The sequence below is a fragment of the Vulpes vulpes genome, chromosome 2, assembly GCF_048418805.1.
Source record: "Vulpes vulpes isolate BD-2025 chromosome 2, VulVul3, whole genome shotgun sequence".
Classification (NCBI taxonomy): Eukaryota; Metazoa; Chordata; class Mammalia; order Carnivora; family Canidae; genus Vulpes; species Vulpes vulpes.
Window position 1 is genome coordinate 108,935,512 of NC_132781.1, and position 21,753 is coordinate 108,957,264.

At 36.9% G+C, this 21,753-nt stretch overlaps 1 protein-coding gene across 1 annotated transcript in view; it reads right to left on the reverse strand.

The window, feature by feature from the left end:
- Positions 1 to 21,753, reverse strand: part of CDC123 (cell division cycle 123) — a 62,024-nt gene that overhangs the window by 20,269 nt on the left and 20,002 nt on the right. Inside the window, exons 5-8 of the mRNA XM_026016537.2 lie at positions 17,621 to 17,716; positions 15,481 to 15,587; positions 4,266 to 4,314; positions 942 to 1,017 (exon numbers count right to left, since the gene is read on the reverse strand). Of these exons, the coding sequence (XP_025872322.2) occupies positions 942 to 1,017; positions 4,266 to 4,314; positions 15,481 to 15,587; positions 17,621 to 17,716 (328 nt within the window). The remainder of the gene's footprint in view (positions 1 to 941; positions 1,018 to 4,265; positions 4,315 to 15,480; positions 15,588 to 17,620; positions 17,717 to 21,753) is intronic.

A 21,753-nucleotide genomic window follows, 5' to 3' on the forward strand; every position in this document is an offset into this window, starting at 1 on the left:
AAAAAAAAGATTCTCTCTCTCTCCCTCTCTAAAAAAGAAAATAATAATAAATAAATAAAAATTTAAAAATTTAAACAATAAATTAAAAAAAATTTTTTAAATAGTACTGATGTGATTCTATTCAAATCACACTTTTCTTGGTTGAAGGTTAGTTTTACTGCATGGAAAACACGCAAAGATTAAAAAAAAGATTACCTTCAATACTTGAATACATCACAGCTAACTAAACAGTAATCTGAGGAAGAAAATGGGTGCTTTTAAAAGTAATGCACTTATTTTTTCCACATATTTCCTCTTGCTAGAATAATAAACACTGCTCCAATAATAGAAATAAAGATCCCAAAATTTGGCTTTTTATGATGCTTAAAGTAAATAGTATGTTGCTAGTACTCAGGAAAGTTCCAAAGAGAAAGCAGGTAACATGATACATATCCTAAACTGGGAATGGTCAAGACCATCACTTTCATCTCCAGAATCCAGACAGACATGATTAATGGACAAGATTCCTTTCTATGGAAACTGAATATGGCTTCAGAAGCATTGTCAACACAGAATTCCAGAGTCACTACCAACTGGTTAGAGGTAGCATCTGAGATAAAGAGTGATTACCACCCTCTCCTAATTACTAGAAATTCACTTCCATCAAAAGCTTGTTGTCTTGGGGTGCCTGGCAGGCTCAGTTGAAGGAGCATGTGATTCTTGATCTCAGGGTCATGAGTTTGAGCCCCATGTTGGGTGCAGAGATTACTAAAAATAAATAAACTTTAGGGATGCCTGGCTGGCTCAGGTGGTGGAGCATGTGACTCTTGATGTTGGGGTTTTGAATTCAAGCCCCATGTGTAGGGTAGAGTTTACTTAAAAAAAAAAAAAAAGTAAAATAAATAAACTTAAAAAAAAAAAAAAAAAAGCTTTTCTTCTTTTAAAGGGTAAGAAAAACTTACCAATAAGCTTGTTTTCCTTGACAAAACATCGGAACTCAGCCCCAGGAATTAATTCACACCATTTTCGAAGAACAAGCTGTAAAGAGAGGAATAATGTTAACACAACCATGTAACAAGGGAATATTCACTGATCTAACAGACAATTTTATGCCAAGCATATATCTTAATAATTGCCATTATCAAATAGTTTGGAAAAGGCAACATAAACCATTTTTCTCATGAGATGTGGGGGACAGATTTATTAGTCCAGCCAGTAGGGGAAACGCTGTTAAAATTCTTTATGACAAAATGCATCTTTGTCACTTATTTATCACATTGAGTTCTGACATAATATACAAATCCAAGGACAATAAAGTCAAATCCTGTCATCATTGTGTATAGCTGCCCTGTAATTTGTTACATTCTTCACCCCTCAAGTATATAAAAAAAAATAAAAGGATATCCAAGTTATCTACCTTGCACCACTGGGTAAGGATTACTCTGATAAAATTATTATGATTCATCACTAAAAATCACTATAACCCTCCTGTGATGTTGCCAGTACTTTAAAATAAAGCAAATTCCATCACTGGCCCAAGTCATAAGTGAGTTCTACTACTATAATTAATTATTTATCATGTATAAATACTCTATACTATTGAATTGCTATAATTTTATAAATACTATATAGTTGAGAAATGTATGCTTTTGAGTTTGTTTTAAAATGTTCTCTGGAGAAAACTAGTCATAGTCTTCTGAAGTATAACTGTAATAAGTGGTCAATGCCTCCAGCCTTCCTTATGCTGGCATACACCTCTGCCCTTTAAGACCTCAGAGACGGAGCTGGAATTACATAAAGCCCCATTCTTAGAATTCTCTCCAGTGGTCTCAGTATCCTCCCTTCTCATATCCTGTGCTCCCAGTTTCTTGCACCTAATATTCTGTAGTATGCATATACATACCCAGTTGTACTATGATAATTTGATGCAAGTCTCTCTTCCCTCCTAACTGGCAACTGGGCAAGGGCAAGGAACTGGGCCTTATTCATCTTTATGTTCCCAGCACAAGTATGTAACACCTAGCAGGTGCTTAAAAAATGTTACAAAGCAAAACAGTCAAAATATAAGATAAACAGCCACTAAAAATCCTAATATAAAAAAATAGTCCATGAATTAGCAAAATACACACTGTAAGTGAAAAAAAATGGTATGCAAAGTATTTTATGAAGAGAGTGTATATATGCACACACACATACACACTTATCTCAGGAAAGGGAAGCTAAATGTCAAATGCTAATACTGAGGATATATCCAGGTGGTAAGTTCCTCATATTTTCTCATACTTTTAAATTTTTGATAGTAAGTTGCTCTTCTTAAAAAAAATACTGTTAAAATATGCCTAAGATTTTAAAATGCACTGATTTCCTTTTTTTTTAATGCACTGATTTCAATTTTCATTATTGGGTGCTCTTACTCAAGTTTTACACATGCTGTATTTTTTAAAAAGAAACTAATTATTAAACAAAGAAGCAAAAAACTAAAAATTTACACAGTTGTCATCTATTAAAAGCTGATACTGGCAAGTACAGTTTTTTAGGGTTACAGTAATTTTTATTTAAGCAACAAAGACATAAGCAATTGTTTTAAACTAACATTAATTTTTTGGGAAAATTTGCATAATCTTTATTAAAATAATGTTTTGAACAGGTAACACATACATTGTGTAGTTGATTGAAAAAATACATAAGGGTAAAAATGTGAATTGTCCCCTCCACCCCATCCAGTCCCTCTGTCCTCCTCCTCAGAGGTAAACTGTTAATTTCTCATATAGCCTTCCAGAAGTAATCTACAAATATATGAGCATGGAATACATGTATATATCTTTTTAAATACACAGAAGGAATACACCATATATAGCATTCTGCTTGCAACTTTTTTCATTTTAATTATTCTAAGAATATCACTTCCCTGAGCTTTTAAAACTAAGTTTTAAACCCTATGCACTAACATGATGATGGCATATTCCCCAAAAAGCAATAAAGAGCAAACTGCAGGTGAAATGAATCTCAAGGCTAGAAGATGACATCTCAAACAAAGATTATGCCTCAGGGCAAGACTTGGGAAATCATCTTTTTCATTTTGTGTTTTCTAGCACCAAGTGATAAGACACAGCAGGTGTTTAATAGATGTTTGTTTAGTGAGACAATAGATGTGAATATAATATATACATAACAAAGAATGTTACAAAAGATGTTTAATGATTGGGAAAATGCTCATACTATTCTATTAAGTCAAAAAAACCTTCACAACTGGTATGTAAAAAGCTTCAATTATAATACGTGCTCAAAGATCCAGTTTGGTTGCCTAGTAAATAGTAAATTAACTGTTCTATAAATGTATAATCACAGAAGATCTACCAATATACACTCAACACACTAAAAATTTCTTGGTACAGTGAGTCAGTGGACAAGTTTTAAAAGCATGTTTATGCAAAGGGGACTGGAAGCAAACAATGAATTTTTCTTTTTTAATGAAGAATTTTTTTAAAAAGACCATTGGAATAATTCTAACTGATGTTACAAATCCAAAAATGCAATTGGTTTGCAATTATGGAGCAGGATGACCACAACTCTTCAACAAACTATGAGCGGTCAAAGTTTTTAAAAAGTATTACATTTTGACAATCCAAGTGCAAGAAGAACCAAGAATAATGATAAGCAAGAGCCTATCAAAGATGTAGTTGATACCTGGAATCAAGATTTAAAAGAAAAGTAGGTTCCAGATTCACTCATAACTGTTGACAAGTACGGAGTTGCATCCAAGAACACTGCCCATTTCAGGGAGGGTTATGTGGGAGGGGAGGAGTATATACCTTCAAACTAGGAAAATATGGAATACAAATTTGGGTTTGCTATGTTTGAATTCTTAGTTATTTCTAAAAATGTTTTCCACAATCCTTTCATTTTAATTTTATGTAATCTGTAAAGTGAGTGAACAATGCAAAAAAAATAAAAAGGTCCACCAGGCCTAAATGGTAAAATGGTGATGATTATATTTCTTCTTCATATACTAGGTTAAAGACCTTACCCAGCTTAAGCCAGATGATGAGCATAAAGGTATTTGTTTTATTACAAAATACGTACATTCCATAGTATGTATATAGTGTATATACCTGTGTATATACTTATACATAAATTATTCCTAAATTTAAAAATTCAGTGGCTCTAGGTTCCCAGAGAAATTGATCCAAAAAAATTTTATTCATTTTGCTTAAAAATAAATAGCAATTTCCAACACATCTTCATTTAGGATTATCAATTTCAAGATTTAAAAAATAAATACTTACCTCATATTCTATACAAGGATCTGGAGAATCATCAGTACAATGAATAAATCTTTAAGAGAAAAAAAGGCAATTGAGTAATTTTTTTGGTGCCAGTTTATGTATACACCTTACTTACATCCAATGTGAGCGTAAGGTTTTACAAGAAGAATCCAGGAACAGGAGGCTAATTCAAATCTGATGACCATTTATTAAGCACTATTCAATCTCAGACATTAGCTGAGGCACCCCAAAATAGTATTTCACTAGTCCTCAAAATAACCATTCAAACTACTATTATCTCCATTTTTCTGTCAAAAGACAAAGACACTTAGGCCCAGAAATGACAAATTTAGTGAGCAAGCCAGAACTAAAACTCAGACAGTCAAACTATAGATTCCCAATGAAGGCAGGATGGCGCTGCTGTTCTATAATTCCCATTGCCTTCTTTTTTTTTTTTTTTTTTTTTTTTTAATGATAGTCACAGAGAGAGAGAGAGAGGCAGAGACATAGGCAGAGGGAGAAGCAGGCTCCATGCACCGGGAGCCCGACGTAGGATTCGATCCTGGGTCTCCAGGACCGCGCCCTGGGCCAAAGGCAGGCGCTAAACCGTTGCGCCACCCAGGGTTCCCCCATTGCCTTCTTTATGGCTAAACCAGAAGTATACTTTCTCTGCTGACATTACCTCTACCATCTAAAGCCACACAAACTTGGGCAGCCCGGGTGGCTCAGCAGTTGCACTGCCTTCAGCCCAGGGCCTGATCCTGGAGACCCAGGATTGAGTCCTGCGTCAGGCTCTGCATGGAGCCTGCTTCTCCCTCTGCCCGTGTCTCTGCCACTCTCTCTCTCTCTCTCTGTGTCTCTCATTAATAAATAAATAAAATTAAGAAAAAATAAAGCCACACAAACTTAATCCAATCCTTCCCCTGCATGCCATTTAAAAAAACATTTCACAGAACTAGTCATTCCTTCATTAAGTATACAGCTTCCCCCTCTAAAAATCCTCCATTTCATGAACAATTTTTCATATATTTTCTAAATGCTTTTATTAAATGCCTTCCTATGTCAAGGACTAGCTAGGCACCAGGAATGCTAAAATGAACTGAGTCCCCTATTCTTTAGGAAGTTAATCTGGTGGGGAAAGCCTAACAAGTTAACAAAGAATTTCAAAACACTGAAAGCAAACCTAAAAATACTCTGATAGCACAAGGAAAAAACTGATAAGCTCTCTGTTGTGTGGGGGAAGGGCAAGTGGTAGTCAAAGCTTCATTCAACAGGAAGGGAAGGGTCCACATTTAAGGCAAAGAGAAGCATGAACTAAAGCAGGAAGAGAAATGGGAACTGTCACACAGTATGCAAAGAACTACCACAGACTCACGCTGATGGAGTGTAGAGCTCAAGGAGAACCGCCAAAAGACAAGGTTAGACCTTGCGCATGGTTGGAGGGGATGTAAACTGGTGCAGCTGCCGTGGAAAACAGTATGTATGGAGGTTCCTCAAAACAGTCAAAGTAGAACTACCATATATATGATCCAGTAATTCCTCTACTGGGTATTTACCCAAGGAAAACAAAAACACTAATTCAAAAAGATTTATGCACCCCGACATTCCCTGTTGCATTATTTACAATTGCCAAGAGAAGAAAGCAGCCTAAGTGTCCACTGATAGATGAATGGATAAAGAAGATATGGGGCATGTTAAACATGTTAAACAAAAAGCAGAAACAGATTCATGTTTACAAGAAATAGACTCAGAAATACAGAGAATAAACTGTTGGCTGTCAGAGGGGAGGGAAGAGGGGGGAATGGGCAAAAAGGGTGAGGCGTGGTGGCAGATACAGGTTTCCAGTTATAGAATGAGTAAGTCATGGGGATAAGAGACACAGCATGAGCAATCCAATCAGTAGCACTGGAAGAGTGTTGTACGGGGAGAGATGGCAGCTACACCTGTGGTGAGCATACCATAAAATATAGACTTGTTAAATCACTATGTTTTACACCCAAAATTAATGTAACATTGTGTCAACTATATTCAAGATTAAAAAAAAAAATGATGTTGGGAGAGAAATCTTAGCTGAGGAGGAGTATCCAGATTGTGAAGGGTCTTATTTGTCTCTCTAGGGATGCTATACTTTATTATACAGACAATGGGGAGCTAAAAGTTTCTAAAGATGTGAGGGCTTTAGGATACCACTGTGGCAACGGTACTGGATAGCTTGGGGGGAGGAGTAGCAAGCAGGAAGGTGGAGAGACCAGTTAGAAGGCTTGTTCCAACAGCCCTGGGGGGAGATGAGGGTCTAGCTGCTGCAGTGGGAGTGGGAGGAGGAGGAAGAAAGGACTATATTTATAAAGATATTCAGGAGGCAAAGCCAATATTGCCTGGTGCCTTGTTGAAAGTGAGGGGTGAGGGAAAATGGAGTAAGGATGACCAAGGTCTCTTCTGTTGATGCCTGGCTGGATGGTGATGGGAATGCCATTCACTCAGACTGAGAGAAAAGCAAGTGACAGGGGTGAAGTAGAGAAATATGTATGTGGAGAGTTAGAGACATCCTAGGAGAACTGCACAGAGATGTCTAAGAAGCAACTGGAAATAAGGAAACTCAAAGAGAGGAAGGAGGTGAAGACAATCATCTGGAGGTAATCACATAGGTACTAGAGCTAAAGTCGAGGAAGTAAACAGAAGCAATCACCTTAGGCAGATGACAGAAGCTTGGAGAAGACTAACAAAGAGTGAGCAAAACTTGCAGGGGAGAGACATTTTTATTAAAAAAAAAAACCCCCACGCAAACAAAAGATACTTTTAAAGATCTTTTATGCAACTTACAAGTAAAAGTGAGTTTGAAAAGCTTTTCAATTCCCCTGAATATTTGATTAGGTTGGAATTCTCTGTAATCATTTGTAATTTGTACTACAAACAATAACAATTCCAATTTATTTGGTTGGCTGAGCTTCTCAGAAAAAAACTTTTATTCCTACTAACAATTAGGCATGGATGGGCAGATATAATCTGAATTACCAAGAAAAGTACACCCAACATGCTTTGTTGAAAAGCAATGGGTTCTCTCTTGTATTAATGAACAGGCACCAATAATCCTATTAGAAAGTCTATTAATATCAATGTTTATCACATCAGGACATCAAGGCTCTGAAAGGTGCGAAATCAAATAAGTGGTAGGAAGGGCACTAAACCTGCAAGGATGGACATTCAAGAGTGGCTGTCGGGCGCCTGGAGGCTCAGTCGGTTGTGTCCGACTCTTGATTTCGGTTCAGGTTTGTGAGATCCAGCCCTGAGCTCAGTATGGAGTCAGCTTTTCTCTCTCTCTCTTTCTGTTCCTCCCTGCCCTGCCCACATGCTCTCTCTCAAAAAGAAAAAAAAAAAAGCTGCTATTAAAGCTCTCAGATTTTAGCTAAAAAACAAAACAAAACACCATAAATACCAGATGCATCTAAAAAAGTCATTGATCATCTTTTTTAATAGTTCCATATAACAAATTTTTTTCATTCTCATTTTTGAAATGTGATTTTAATCATGTGGGTGCCACAGTTTTTATAAATCTGGTAACAGAGGATAGTTATTATTATTATTCTATAAAGAACAAGGTGGATTAAGGTTCTATACCTACCATTTTTAAAATACTACAGGAAACCCAAAAGGCACAATTCTAAAACAAAGATCTTCATTGTTTAATGTTTTTAATGCTTCAATATTCCTACAAATACTGATTTCAGCCCTGGTTAATCCTCATATTTCTACTTTAAAACAGCTTTACCTTTTAATACATATTTGCATTCTCCCAATTTATAATATTATTTTTTAAGGGTTGATTGGTTTAACATTTTAATGTTATTTTAAAAACTTGGTTAGTTTCAGAAAGTAGAAGTGAGAATGTCTGTGGTATGTGAGATTATTGTATAAGGCTTTTTCTTATTAAGATGATTAACCAGATGGTCCAGTACGGTTCCTACGAAAGAAAAGTGCAGAGCCAGCTAGTTAAGCCTGAATGTAAAGGTCAGTAACAGCATTTTCAAGAGCTCAGCTGAAATACTGCAAAGAACAGTGTGTGTGAATATTTAGATTTCATTTGCATTCTGGAGGAGGTAGGTTTAAAAAGCAAAAATGAGTAAGATAATTAGGGTACCAACAACACTGGAATTTTTACGATCCTTATATCTAAATTAATGGACCTAAAACTTGTTCAGAGTCCCAATTCTTTTTATGAGTTTAATTAATTACAACACTTCCTTTATGTTATCTTTGAGACTTCTGTTATTTTTAATTCATACAGCTCTACTTCCTCCTCTTGTCTGTTGTCTCATCTTGAGGCACAATGTACTGTTTTCTCACAGATTTTCTTATTTCTAGCATGAGAGCCTATTTGGTGCGGCTCATCTTGCTGGGGGCCCCACAGGAGGGCTAGGTTGTGGCATCTTCCCAGAACACTTCATATTTGCATTTCCTAGGTGCCTCAAGGGTAAAAACGACTAGAGGACTGACTTTTACATTAATAGTTTGGGATATCTCTAATCAGGGAGGTGATTTAAATTCTGTTTTCCAAAGTTCATTATGACATCTAGACCTGACATTTCAACTTTTTAAAATGAAAAACCTAGTGCCCAAGAGGTTTCAGTCCTGCTTCCTTATCTCTGTGCCAATGGATGAATTTTTTTCTTGTTCATCCTTAACTGAAGGTGCAAAACAGTCTCTTCCAAATCCTCACTTTATTTTGGCTTAATGCTTGGCCTCCAGTTCCATAAGGATTAAGTTATGTCCCTTAACAGCTCTGATAAGAACCCCTAAAAGGCTTATCTACCTAACTCTCTGATTTTCTGTCCTCTTTACATTTCTTGCATCTGGAATTTGCCTTTTGTTTCTCATGAATTCAGGTATGCCTTTGAATTTTTGTGTTCTAGTTTATTTTTTGCCCAGCATCTCTAGATAAGTTGTAACAAAAGATTTTTCAAGTTATCTTAGCCTGCTACTTAGCTAAAACCAAAAATTAATGATCAGTTTCTTACAGTTCTTTTATAATTACAAATAACGTTTTGAATCTCACTCAAAGATCTCTGCCAACCTGAACAGTCTAGCTATAATTAGTACTTACCATTTTCATGTACACTTATGAGCATATTGTGTGGGTGTATGTGTGTTTAAATCCCACTCCTGGGCAGCCCAGGTGGCTCAGTGGTTTAGCGCTGCCTTCAGCCCTGGGTGTGTTCCTGGAGACCCGGGATCGAGTCCCACATCGAGCTCCCTGCGTGGAGCCTTGCTTCTCCCTCTGCTTGTGTCTGTTCCTCTCTCTCTCTCTCTCTCTCTGTGTGTGTCTTTCATGAATAAATAAATAAAATATTTAAAAAAATTTTTTAAATAAATAAATCCCACTCCTAAATTTTTTTTTCCTAGATAAGTATTTTATTATAACTCAGAAGATTTCCTTGAAATTTTCAACAAGGTAAAAAAAAAAAAAAATAGTATTAAATCAAAGTCACTCTACAATCTGGATAGAAAGGAGGCTCCTATATTGAATTTTAACTATAGTTCCTCTAGCTAGCCATTAAAACTCCAAAATAAACATAAATGTTATTAAATGATGAATGTTATGTTATCTACAATGAGAATTACAAACTAAAAAAAATTCTCAGATACAAGAATAAAGATTTTATTTTTGAAAAAAACCAACAAAACCCAAAAGTCTATTCTGATGAAAGCTACTATGAAATTATGCCAGTGTATTTCTAAAATATTTTGAAACTAGCCAGTTAATAGGAATTTTTGAGAATAAAGTTCTAGATCCAAATTTTAAAAAAGAAAAGAAAGGGGGGGAGGTTCTAGCCCAAAATGGCAAGGACTGTGCTCCACCAGCCCTGATGATGGGCAGGCAGGAGAGCCATCCTTTTTCTTTCATTTCTACTCAAGCTACTGCCCAAATCATTACCTCAACTTCAACAAGATTGCATTTCCTGTCAGCCACGAGGTCTCAGCATAAATAGACCTATTCATTATGTCCTAAACACGTCTTAAGATTGACATACTTTTTTCTGTGAACTTCATAGCTGTGCTCAACAAGTTTTTATCATGCTGTTCCAAATATTTCACACATCAAAAGAGAACAAATGTAATGCATTCAATGAGAAGGATGTGGGTGTGTGGAGCCGAGGGGACTCAGAAAAAGATGGATGTACTCCAACCGACAAATGAAACAGAACGCGTCCCATGCTTTGTTACGAGGAAAACAGGAGACGACCAGGAAAGGATACGTGTGCCTGCACTGTGCTGGGCTGTGCTACGATTAGGAAATATACTGTACAAGAAAGAGATAGATGGAGATGAAAACAGAGAACCACATTAGTGGAAAACATTTGAGTTGAAGATGAATCATATGTGTTGGGGGTAAGGGGTGAGATTCTGGCACTGGAGGTACAGATTTGCAATATTACCTATTCAAGTGGTAGGAGTTGGGTCTCTAATGCGGGCCAGTCACATGACAGGAGTGGGGGAAGGAGAATCACACTATCAGTATACTTTGAGGATAGTGTCTACATGGATTTATTTACTCTAGGCAACTTAGGTATAACCTAAGTCCATTGGCTGAGGTCACAATGTACTTTCTCACAAGTAGGGAGAAAACACCTTCATTAAAGCTTTCTGAAGTGGCAGTAAACACAATCACTAATGCTTTAAAGTGGCACACCACCCTAGATATTTACTAGGGCACAATTCTCATTGGTAAGCTTTTTTTAAAAGTTGGAAGGCTACATTATACCTCACAGTAAACACTTGCTAAGTGCAAGAAAAAGTGTGAATCATGGGCAGGAAAAAAAATGCAGAGCCATGGAACATTAAGCATCAAAGTCCTGGTGGTATAGATTGTTGCTCATGAAAACAAGAGAAAAGTTAAGAGTATTGGTGCACAGATTCCATTCCAGATTTCACTGGTGGTGGAAAACAAAAGATAAAAGTAAAATGATACTGAACTAAGGATCATTGGGTATGTTCATTTGAATTTTCATAGAATTCTTTTTCAAAAAAATGCTATTTAAAATTAAAACAATCTACAGCAGAAAAAAGTGTCATCTCATTAAACAGGCCTTAAAAATCACAAGGTAGGGGCCCCTAGGTGACTCAGCAGCTGAGCACCTGCCTTTGGCTCAGGGCATGATCCCAGAGTCCGGGATTGAGTCCCTCCATTGAGCTCCTTGAGAGGAGCCTGCATCTCCCTCGCCCCATGTCTTTGCCTCTCTGTGTCTCTCATGAATAAATAAGTAAAAATCTTAAAAAAAAAAAAAATTGCAAAGTACAGGTTCTAGGTCCAACTTACATGCAAAATTTTACTCCTCATACTACTTGCTGAGTTTTAAGATTAATAACCAGTTCTGTGATAATCTTAAGAATGCATACAATCCATCAGGCATAGCTAAGTTAAATTACTAAGCCAAGTGAAATCTCCTGAGCTTTGGTCAAATCTATCTTGTGGGTGACAAATCTCTCAGAGAAACGTTTAATGGATTCATTTTTTCACTCGCTCAGCCCTTTCTTCTAAATGCCAACTGAATACCGGATATTATTTTCTGGCCATGGCCCACCGAAGTGACACTTAATCAATAAAATAATTATTGAAAGCAGCCTTGAGACTCAACAAGTCTAACCACATAAAATGTTTATATCTGGGCAAATAGTTTGCTCAGTGAGTACTGTGCACACAGGTTGTGTAAAGTTTGTCACACTTCTACTTTTTAAAGCTTCCTGTGTACAATAACCAGTTGAGGAACAGGAAAAATAAGAGTACTTAATATTTTGTATCAGATTACAAATGTGGCAGACAGTACTGCTTGTCTCTCTCCAGCTAGTCCCAACCTTCATCCTTGCTAATAGAAGTGTGACTGTTGGAGCAGGAAGCACTTGTGTTCTGCAGTACCTTCCAGAATCCCAGGGATGCATGTGTTGCTTAATCTACTGCCATACCCGAGGTGTGGGCCTATACGAGCATCATCAGGATAACCCAGGAACTTCTTAGAAATTATATTCTTGGGCCCCACTCCCAGCCTACTGAACCAGAAGCTCGGGGAGAGGACCAGCAATCTGTGTTTCATCAAACCCATCAGATGATCTTGATGTGTGCTAATGTCTGACAGCTCCGGTCTAAACCAGTCACAGCATTTCTGTTCCCTTTGCCAACTGCTGGATTAGGCTGGGTCACTGTGTGACCAATGAGCCTGACAGGAAATTTCTTGGGAAGCTTCCAAAATGCCTTACTTGCTCACATACAGAGAGGAGTGAGAGGAAACACACCACCCCTTCTATTTTTGGTTCAGATACTGTCATGTCTTCCTGTGATGCCCAGAACTGTAGCACCAATCTTGTAACCAGTAGGTGATAATCCCAAATACCATGCCAGTATGCCAAGCATGAGAGTGGGGGGGAAGAGCCTGGCTCCCCAGAGACCTTGATGTACGGCTCCATTAACTCTAGAAAGACCCATGCTCCAGAGTCCTTGTTAAATAGTATATTTTTAAAAACTCTGCATGTGTAAACTACTTTTAGTTGGCCTTCTGTTAGCTTGCAATCCTGACTGGAATATCTTTCTTTTTTTGAGACAAGCCCCAAAATAGTATAAACAACATAATGTCACTTTCATAATATTATATAATCTTATACATATCAAGATAATTATATAATACTCCATAATATCTTATTAGAGCCTACATTTATATTTATAGGTTTATTTATATTTTTATTATACAATAAATTCTTATAAAATTAAATTTATTATAATATTCTGTTGTATTTTAATTTGAAGCATTTTTAAAGGAAGAATTTACTAAGTGGAAATACAGAAACCATTTAAAATGGTGTTACTGAAATTATATTCTGGTTTTGGTTCTACTAATACTAACTAGCTTGTGGGAACAAATGACTAAATAGATTAGGCCTCAATTTTTTCTAGCTGACAGAAGAAAAGAGATTAAGTCATTGACACAATCCTAATTTAAAGAATTACACTCTGAATTTTTTAGGGAGTTCTGAACAGCCTATGTGACAAAAGTTCATCTTCTGCTAAAGATTCTAGCAATACAGATTTTTATGGTGACAAGACTTACTGCTATGCAGCCTCCTACTGACAAATACTCCAGAAGAGGGTAACTAATTAGAGCCACCCAGCTGAAAGGCTGCAAGCTTGGTGCTTGCAGTTTGTTCCTGCCAACTCCCAATTATTTAGACTAGGAGAAGGATGGTATTCTGTGGGTAAACACTCTTAATCCAAGGCCTCAAATTCACTTGCCAACTTACCTTCCCTTCCATTAAAAGGTCAAAGAGCACAGAAAGCCAAACAACTGACTGGTATTTTTACTTTCTACTGGAGTCTCGTTACATTCACTCATGACAAAGAGGGGGAGGCAGGTTAAGGAGCAGCTGTGATTCACCAAGCCACAAAGGTGATTTAAAAAACCATCAGCCATAGAGAATTAAAAGCAACTTACCATTATCTTTGGAAAGGAAAAGATGTCCTCATACCCTCACTGCAACTATTATGAAACATACATGAGAACCCCTACCTGATGAAGGAACAGGTACAGAGCATTTTTAATGTAATGTATTTTAAGGACTCTTTACTTAAAAGTGCGAGATGTCTAAAAGCTTTATAATGGACAAAGATGATAGCTACGACTTCCTCAAGCCAGAGGGCCTCTCTGAGAATGGAAATGCCAGGGCTACTGGCAAGGGCCACTAAACACCTAGTAACATCTGTGCCAATGTGACCATAAAGGGTGGACAATGAAATAATGAAACCATATAAAGCTTTTCTCAGTAAATGAACTAGAAAAGAGCAGTACAGGTAAACTCCTTCTATAATAAACTTACGATACAACCAGCCTCCTTTCTGATCACTGAACTTTATTCCCTTCATCACCATCATACTGAAATTAGCACCCCAGCTGCACTCAGAGGCAAAAAGACAAAGCGCACAGCTGACATGCAGTGAGTTTATGGTTTGGTGCCAGGTTCCTTCTCAAGAAAAAATTTGAGGCTGAAATGGGGTGAATGGGCAGGGCAGACTATATGGACGAGTGGGAAAGAAGTGGCATGTGTACACAGCGTTTGTACCCCATTCACCTGCTTGGTTGCTGGGTTTTGTGATATGCTTTATTCTGTTAGAGGTCAGTTTAAGTATTAGTTTAAATTCAGTACTGGTTTGTTTACAATGGGTAGGATGAGAAATCTGGAAGAATATCTGTTCAATGACAGAACAAGAGAGTACAAAGAGCTCAGCAGCAGGTCAACAGTGCAGGTATGTTTCCTGCCTATGACAAAGACAGCACAGAGTCAAGTTCTTTAGCCAAAGAGAAACTGGCATAGAAAGGAAAATAGCAATTCCCCTTCTAGAAATTTATTCTAGAAAAAAATTAGGAACATGTACAAAAATTTAGCTTAGGGATATTCACTGCGGGACTATACAAAAACAGAAGGCTGATCAAACAAATCATGTTGGAACTATCCAGTGGAACACCATTAAGGTAATTTTAAAAAATGATGCATGCAAGTATTTAATGACACATAAAGATGTTGGCTATATACTGCAGGCTACTAAGCAATATGAACTAAATGATCCCATTTTTCTCTTAAAAGATCAGAATATGGTTAGAAAAAAAAGAATATGGTTATAGACAGGTATATCTATATTATACGTACACACAGAAAGAATTCTGGCATAAAACCAACTTTGGCAAGATCGTGGGTGCTTCTACATTTTCTGTTCTTGTTTAGCTCGAATCCTTAATTTTATTTTTCTATGATAAGCCTATGTTGATTTTATAATGAGAAAAAAATTACCAAAATATTTAATGGGCAGATACAAAGAAAGCCCTTGATATTTATAAATATTCACCATAGAGCAATGACTATCAAAGGAAAAGAAAGGTTGGCTTTAATAGATTTTGTTATATGGAACTTTTTTTTTTTAAGATTTATTTATTTGAGAGAGAGACAGAGAGCACCAGCAGGGGGAGGGGCAGCGGGAGAGGGAGAAGCAGACTCCTCACTGAGCAAAGAGCCTGACAGGGAACCCGATCCCAGGACCCTGAGATCATGACTTGAGCCAAAGGCAGATGCTTCACCGACTAAGCCACCCAGGTACCCAGGAACTGCTGTTTTTAACAGTACTGGAAGTAATGGGATTTTGCCTTCAGCAAAACTCTCCTAAGTACAAAAGCTACTGATGGGAGATCAAGAGGCATATACTTACGGCTGAGTGAAGTCACGAGTGATGAAATCAGAACTCTTGAACAACAGAAAGATGTCGCTGAGGGTTTTACATTTCAAAGAACTGTTCATTGCTATCCAGTATGCATCCTAAATAATAATAATAAAGCATATGCTACTTAGTATATACTCCAAGTCAGTTGCTATGAATGAGGCTCAGGCCTACACAAAGTTGATAATGCACATCACATTTAAAGGAAAAGTTCAGGGAGGACCTTTTAGCTATACTGTCCAATGTCAAACTACACTTCTGAATGACCAAGAGCAGGGCCACTGCGTGTTGTATGCTGGGTTCCAAACATTGAGCTGTTAAGGTCCTCACCTTCCTGCTTAGGCCAAGCACTTTCCTGTGTTTGTTTTACTGATGATGAAAGAGGGGTGAAGGAGTATCAGAAGTGCTGACACTTCAGCTAAAAGATTAAGGTGTAAAGAGCGAGCCTGACCAGCTAAGAAAAAAGGAGATCATTTCTCTCTTCTTGCTTCTGGGCAATGACAGTGGGAACACCTCAAGTGTAAGGGCTGGAGCAGTTTAGACCCATTCCTATCAAATCTGAGATAGGAGAGGAGATACTCTGCACCTTCACAGTTATAAATGGTGGATATCTCATACATACGAATCAAGAAAAGGTAAGCACAGCAGGCATGTTAGGCACAAAGCTTAGCAAAACATGCCTAAAAATGATAGAATAAGTCATTTACTAAACATACTTCACCCACATATCAGACACAGGGCAATAATCTAATTTTTTGGCAATAATCTAATTTTGAGAAAACTAATGATTGGAAAAAACTAATTATCTACAGGTGAAAGAAAGCAGTGGCACAGGTAGGCACACAAAAAATAAAATATGAATGAACAAGTGAATAAGTTCAAATCACAAATAATCGACCCATCTTAAGTGGAAAGCCTCAGCCCTGTTCAGCAATAACGAATGATTCAAATTACGGCTCACATACAAACTAAAAATGAGTTTCAATAACTTTTTAATAATAGCTTTTTTATAATTTCTCCCAATGAAAAAGACAATGAACTTCTGGCTGAGAATGGCACGATGACCAGAGATTTACCTTCACTGAAACAAAAGTATATACAGAGAAAACCATGAATTCCGGGGAAAACAGAAGGTTGAACAGGAACACGAAGTCACCCTGTACAGTATCTATCAGATGTGCACACAGTGTCTGCATTACCATAATATCAGAAACACTGCATCCTGACCTAATCAAGACACGATAGTACTCCAATGAGGAGAGTAGAACATAAAGCAGCGGGAATGGGAGAGGAGAGTGAGGAACGTTGTCATTCCTGAGTGGGCAGCAATAATGAATATCTATAGCTAATGAATAAAGTAGTAAAGTAAAATAATAAAAGAATGCACTGAAATAGGGAATGCAGTTGTCTCTGAGGAGTGAGAAATGGTGAAGCAAAGCAAATGTCTGGACTTGCTGGTATGGGGAGCAAGCGTCCAGATCTTTTAAAAATTTAAATTATGTACACGTGTAACTAATTGTAATCAGTAAAAATAAAGGGTAGGTTAGGTACAATTTGTCATTCATTTTAGAATAAGAAAAGAAAGGCACATGGGCTAATTTTTGAAAATGCAAATAAATCTTTGATTCCTTAAATGAGCTTTGCTGCCATAGTTGTTTTCTATTGGATTAGAAAAAAAAAGAGTGAATTTTTCTATAGACTTTGACGTAAAAAAAAAAAAAAAAAAAACTTTTAATAATAAAACACAATTTAAGAAAACGTCAGTTGATTTCCCAAATGGCTCTATTTCTAGGTCCTATGACATTTAAATTTTCATTATTTTTCAACAGAGAAAAATTTCTCTGTTACACTGAACAGGAAAGTTTTGAAAGGGCAGAGAATGGCCTTCCTCAGATTCTAGCATGATCAGCAACACAAGAGGTTGCAACTGTCTTCTGACAAAATATATAGTATTTTATAGACCCGGGAAAATGCAAAATCAGGAAAGTAGGAGGGGGGAAATAAAAATAAATTCCACAGTATTTTCCCTAGAATTAGGAATAAAATTAGACCCTCTGTGAGGATATAAAAAGAAATGAGTAGCAAAACAAAGAATATTCAAACAGTGAGAGATTTACTGATGTGTTCCTACCCTTGGGGCGCTCCAGTTAAGCTTAGGAAATACACTGCCCCCCAGGGAATTGATAGCTTCTTGGACTTTCGTGGTGAACTCAGGAAATTCTGGTGCCTACAGAGAGAAAAAAGAAATCATTTGGGCAGGTTGATAACATCACAATATATATAGAAAACAAGATCAAAATCTCAAGGATAAACAATTAAACATGTTAAAAATAAGTTAGATACAAATTACTATCAGAATTTCTGAACTGAGCTAAATAAAATCAATGATCAAATATTTACCAGAAAGGAAAAAAAAAAATAGTGCCCAAATGATACTTTACAAAACAATCAAAACCCACAAAGCTGGGGGCAGCCCGGGTGGCTCAGCAGTTTAGCAACGTCTTGGGCCCAGGGCGTGATCCTGGAGACCCAGGATCAAGTCCCACGTCGGGCGAGACCCAGGATCAAGTCCCACGTCGGGCTCCCTGCATGGAGCCTGCTTCTCCTTCTGCCTGTGTCTCTGCCTCTCTCTCTCTCTCTGTCTCTCATGAATAAATAAAATCTTAAAAAAAAGAAAAAAAAAAAACAAAAAGCTAAAAAGACAGATATCATGAGGCATCTGGAGATGTGAGAAAGGACTGGATGATTCTCTTAACGTGCACAGTTATTAAGTGAAGAGACAGATGGAATGTCACCTGTACACATACTCCAATGCCCCAAAAGAACACCTCATATTTAAAGGGCCAGAAGGCTTTCCATCTAGAGGAAAAGACTTTTGGACATAACCCCAAAAGCCTTCATGAGAATGAGAAATAAATGATGTGCTTAACTGTATTTAAACACTGCTATTTCCAGACAAGTTTTAATATAAACAAAACTCAAAAATAGGACCATGGTGAAGTTCAAATGTTCTTTCCTTTTTGGTTGATTTTTAATGCAGTTTACATAAGCAAGTAACCAAAACGTCCTAAGTGTCATTTCAACCAGGAAATAAAGAGAAATAGTGTGAAGAAACACTCTTCTGTGAGCCTTATGTCACTAGCTAAGAAGCACATGAAATTAACAGAGAAAAGAGGACTGAGAGACCAGAAGTGGAGCGGCAGGGGACAGAATAGAAAAATACTACCAGGGCGCTACAGTCATGTTATCCCTTTATATTTGCCGCCCCCTACTGGGCAACTGTAAATTCTGAAAAGGTCCAGTAATGACAAGTTCTTCCATGGGGTCAAAAAAGTTAAGACTAGGTCTAGAATAAGCTAAAGTACACCTTGCAAAAATAAATCAAATGGCTTCTGTTGATCCCCTACAGTCTAATTCAGTCATGACAAAGAGAAAACTGTGCTCGGAGTCTGGGAAACAGAGGTGCCTAGGTGTCTGCCTTCAGCTCAGGCCATGACCCTTTGTTCCTGGGATCGAGTCCTGCATTGGGCTCCCTGTTCGTGGGGAGCCTCCCTCTGCCTCTCCACCTGCTTGGTGTTCTCTCTCAAATAAATAAATAAAATCTTTAAAAAAGAGTCTGAGAAAGAGACCAAAAAAAATGTCAGTTTAAAAAAAAAAAAAAAAGGTGACCTATCCCCAAACTAGAAACCAGCTTTTAGCAGTAGCCTAGTGAGTAAAGAAGGAAGAGATCAGGGCAGGCTGGACCCCCTTCCTTTCTGTGATCTCTAGACAGGTTGGCAGCATCCTTAGTATCTGCCATCATGTCCATCTTCCAAAGGACATCTTCAGCTTCGACACAGGAAATCAAACAGCAGCCAGAGAGGCTTTCAAAATGATTAACAGCCTGAGTCCTTTATTTACTATTTGCCCCTCCCCATGAGAAGGAGTTATGATCTATGTTAAGCCAATAAATTCCTTATGATCTGCTAAAGTTGCTGATGTGGCCTGCCTAGGGTTCTATCCATTAAAACACTTATCTAAAATCAATATTAGTAATATTTTCAATGAACGGTGTAGTTACAATTTAGTACAGAGTGTAGTTATGAATAGACTGTTTCTTCACACTATTTCTCTTTATTTCCTGGTTGAAATGACAATTAGGACGTTTTGGTTACTTGCTTATGTAAACTGCATTAAAAATCAACCAAAAAGGAAAGAACATTTGAACTTCACCATGGTCCTATTTTTGAGTTCCGTTTATATTAAAACTTGTCTGGAAATAGCAGTGTTTAAATACATTGTAGTTACAATGGTGTAGGTACATATTTTACAATATGAAGGGATTCGATCTTCAATGAAAAAACAATTTTATTTTCCTAACCCATAAAACTTCACCTTGATTTATATTTATGTATTATATTTCGAGAGGTAACAATCCTCAAATTATTCAATGTTAGGAAATCATGCTATAAGAATCCTCAAACAAACTTAAATTATAAAAAGTTTACATATTGTGGAGAAAAATGTGTGATTCAGTAGGAGACTATGTATTATCTACCTACAGCACACCCTCTGGATTATCTGATTCTAGCTAGGTCTACCAGCTGCTTTAGAACTTGGCAAATTCTAAGTAAGTGATAATAATGAAAAGTATTTATATGGACATAAAAATTCTATCCTGCCTAATAGGGAGCCAGCTATCTTCTCCCCTACCCTTGAGGGAGGCAAAACCAATTCTGCCTCATTTACATATTCATTTCATTATTTCTAATCTATAAATGTGTCTGTCCTTTGGATTCTCTTTGGAACCGGTTAAAACATCTGCCTAGATCCCTCATGAGTTAATAAAACCTTCAAGATGTGTTAAAGAGTTTTATATCAATATGGGAGTCATAATTCTACCTTTTTATTTTGAAAATTACCTTTCTTCAGATTTAATAGGATTCTTTTAAGCTCATAGCTTAACAAGTTGATTTTAAACATGCAACACTTCAGTTTTCCAGGAAAAGGTTCCTCTTGTGATTGACAAAATCCATATATATATATTTTTTTTATCGTATCTGGGGACTTTCTGTGATCCAAGCTCTCCTGTCTTTCCAACTACACCTACCATACCATTCAGAAATGTATTTCTTCTTTTCTTTTTGAAATCATGAAATGTTTAAAATATACAAAAAATATATATATCCGTGCTCCTGGATCCATACATTCAACAATTTGGTACACTTAACCCAGACCTTTAAATTTCTTAAGGGATCAAGGCTATAATACAAATGGAGATTCTTACCTCTCCTCTCCCCTCCCTAATCCTAACATTTCCCCTGCCCCTAGGCAACCAGCACTACAGATTTGGGTGTATTCTTCTAGTCATGAGTTATACTCAATGATATGCATGCCTGTCCATAAATTATAGCATTTAAAAAATTTAACATAACTCCTACCATTGATATGCATACCTTTAGTGAGCTGCTCTCATTTCTGAGATTCACCTACCTCAATTGAGTTTTCCCATTTTTAATTCAGTGTTTTTGTATCTCAGATTAATGGACTATTACCATTCACCAATACCTTTCTATTTCCCTCCTTGGGTCTTGGCCCACATTCCTCTACAAGTGTTCTGCATTAATGTTCCCCTGCTCAACAACATCTAGTTCCACCCAGCAAAACCCAAGTCACTTTAGTTACTTTAGTAACTTTTTATTTTGAAATAATTTCAGACTTTCAGAGCATTAAAAGAAGAGTAACAAGAATTTCCATATGCTCCAGCCAGGCGTTTACCATGTTTATTTTATCCTCCCCGACCCCAAACCTCTCTCTCTTACAGATCTTTGCAGATGCGTGCATTTGTTTATACATATGCACATATAAAACAAACCGTTTTTCATCCATTCTTAAAATAAGTAGACGTCACCCCAAATACTTCAGTATGTTTCCTAAAAAAGCAGTAACATTCTTTAATAGAACTTAGCAAATTATCAAAATCAGGGAGCTAATGCTGATAGAATACCATTTTCTCATCTACAAAACTCACTCAAAATTGCCCATTTTCCCCATCATGTCTTTTATGGTAAAAGAAAAACATTTCTTTCTGAGGATCCAGTCTAGAATCACACCATTTTGCATTTAGCTGTCTTGTCTGCTTAATCTTTAATCTGTAGCAGTCCTTCTTTCTGTTATCCTTCATCTTTCATGACCTTGGCATTTGTGAAAAGTACTGGCAGTTATTCTATAGAGTTTCCAAAAAGTTGTATTTGCTGGATGTTTACTCCTTTTTTTTTTTTTTTT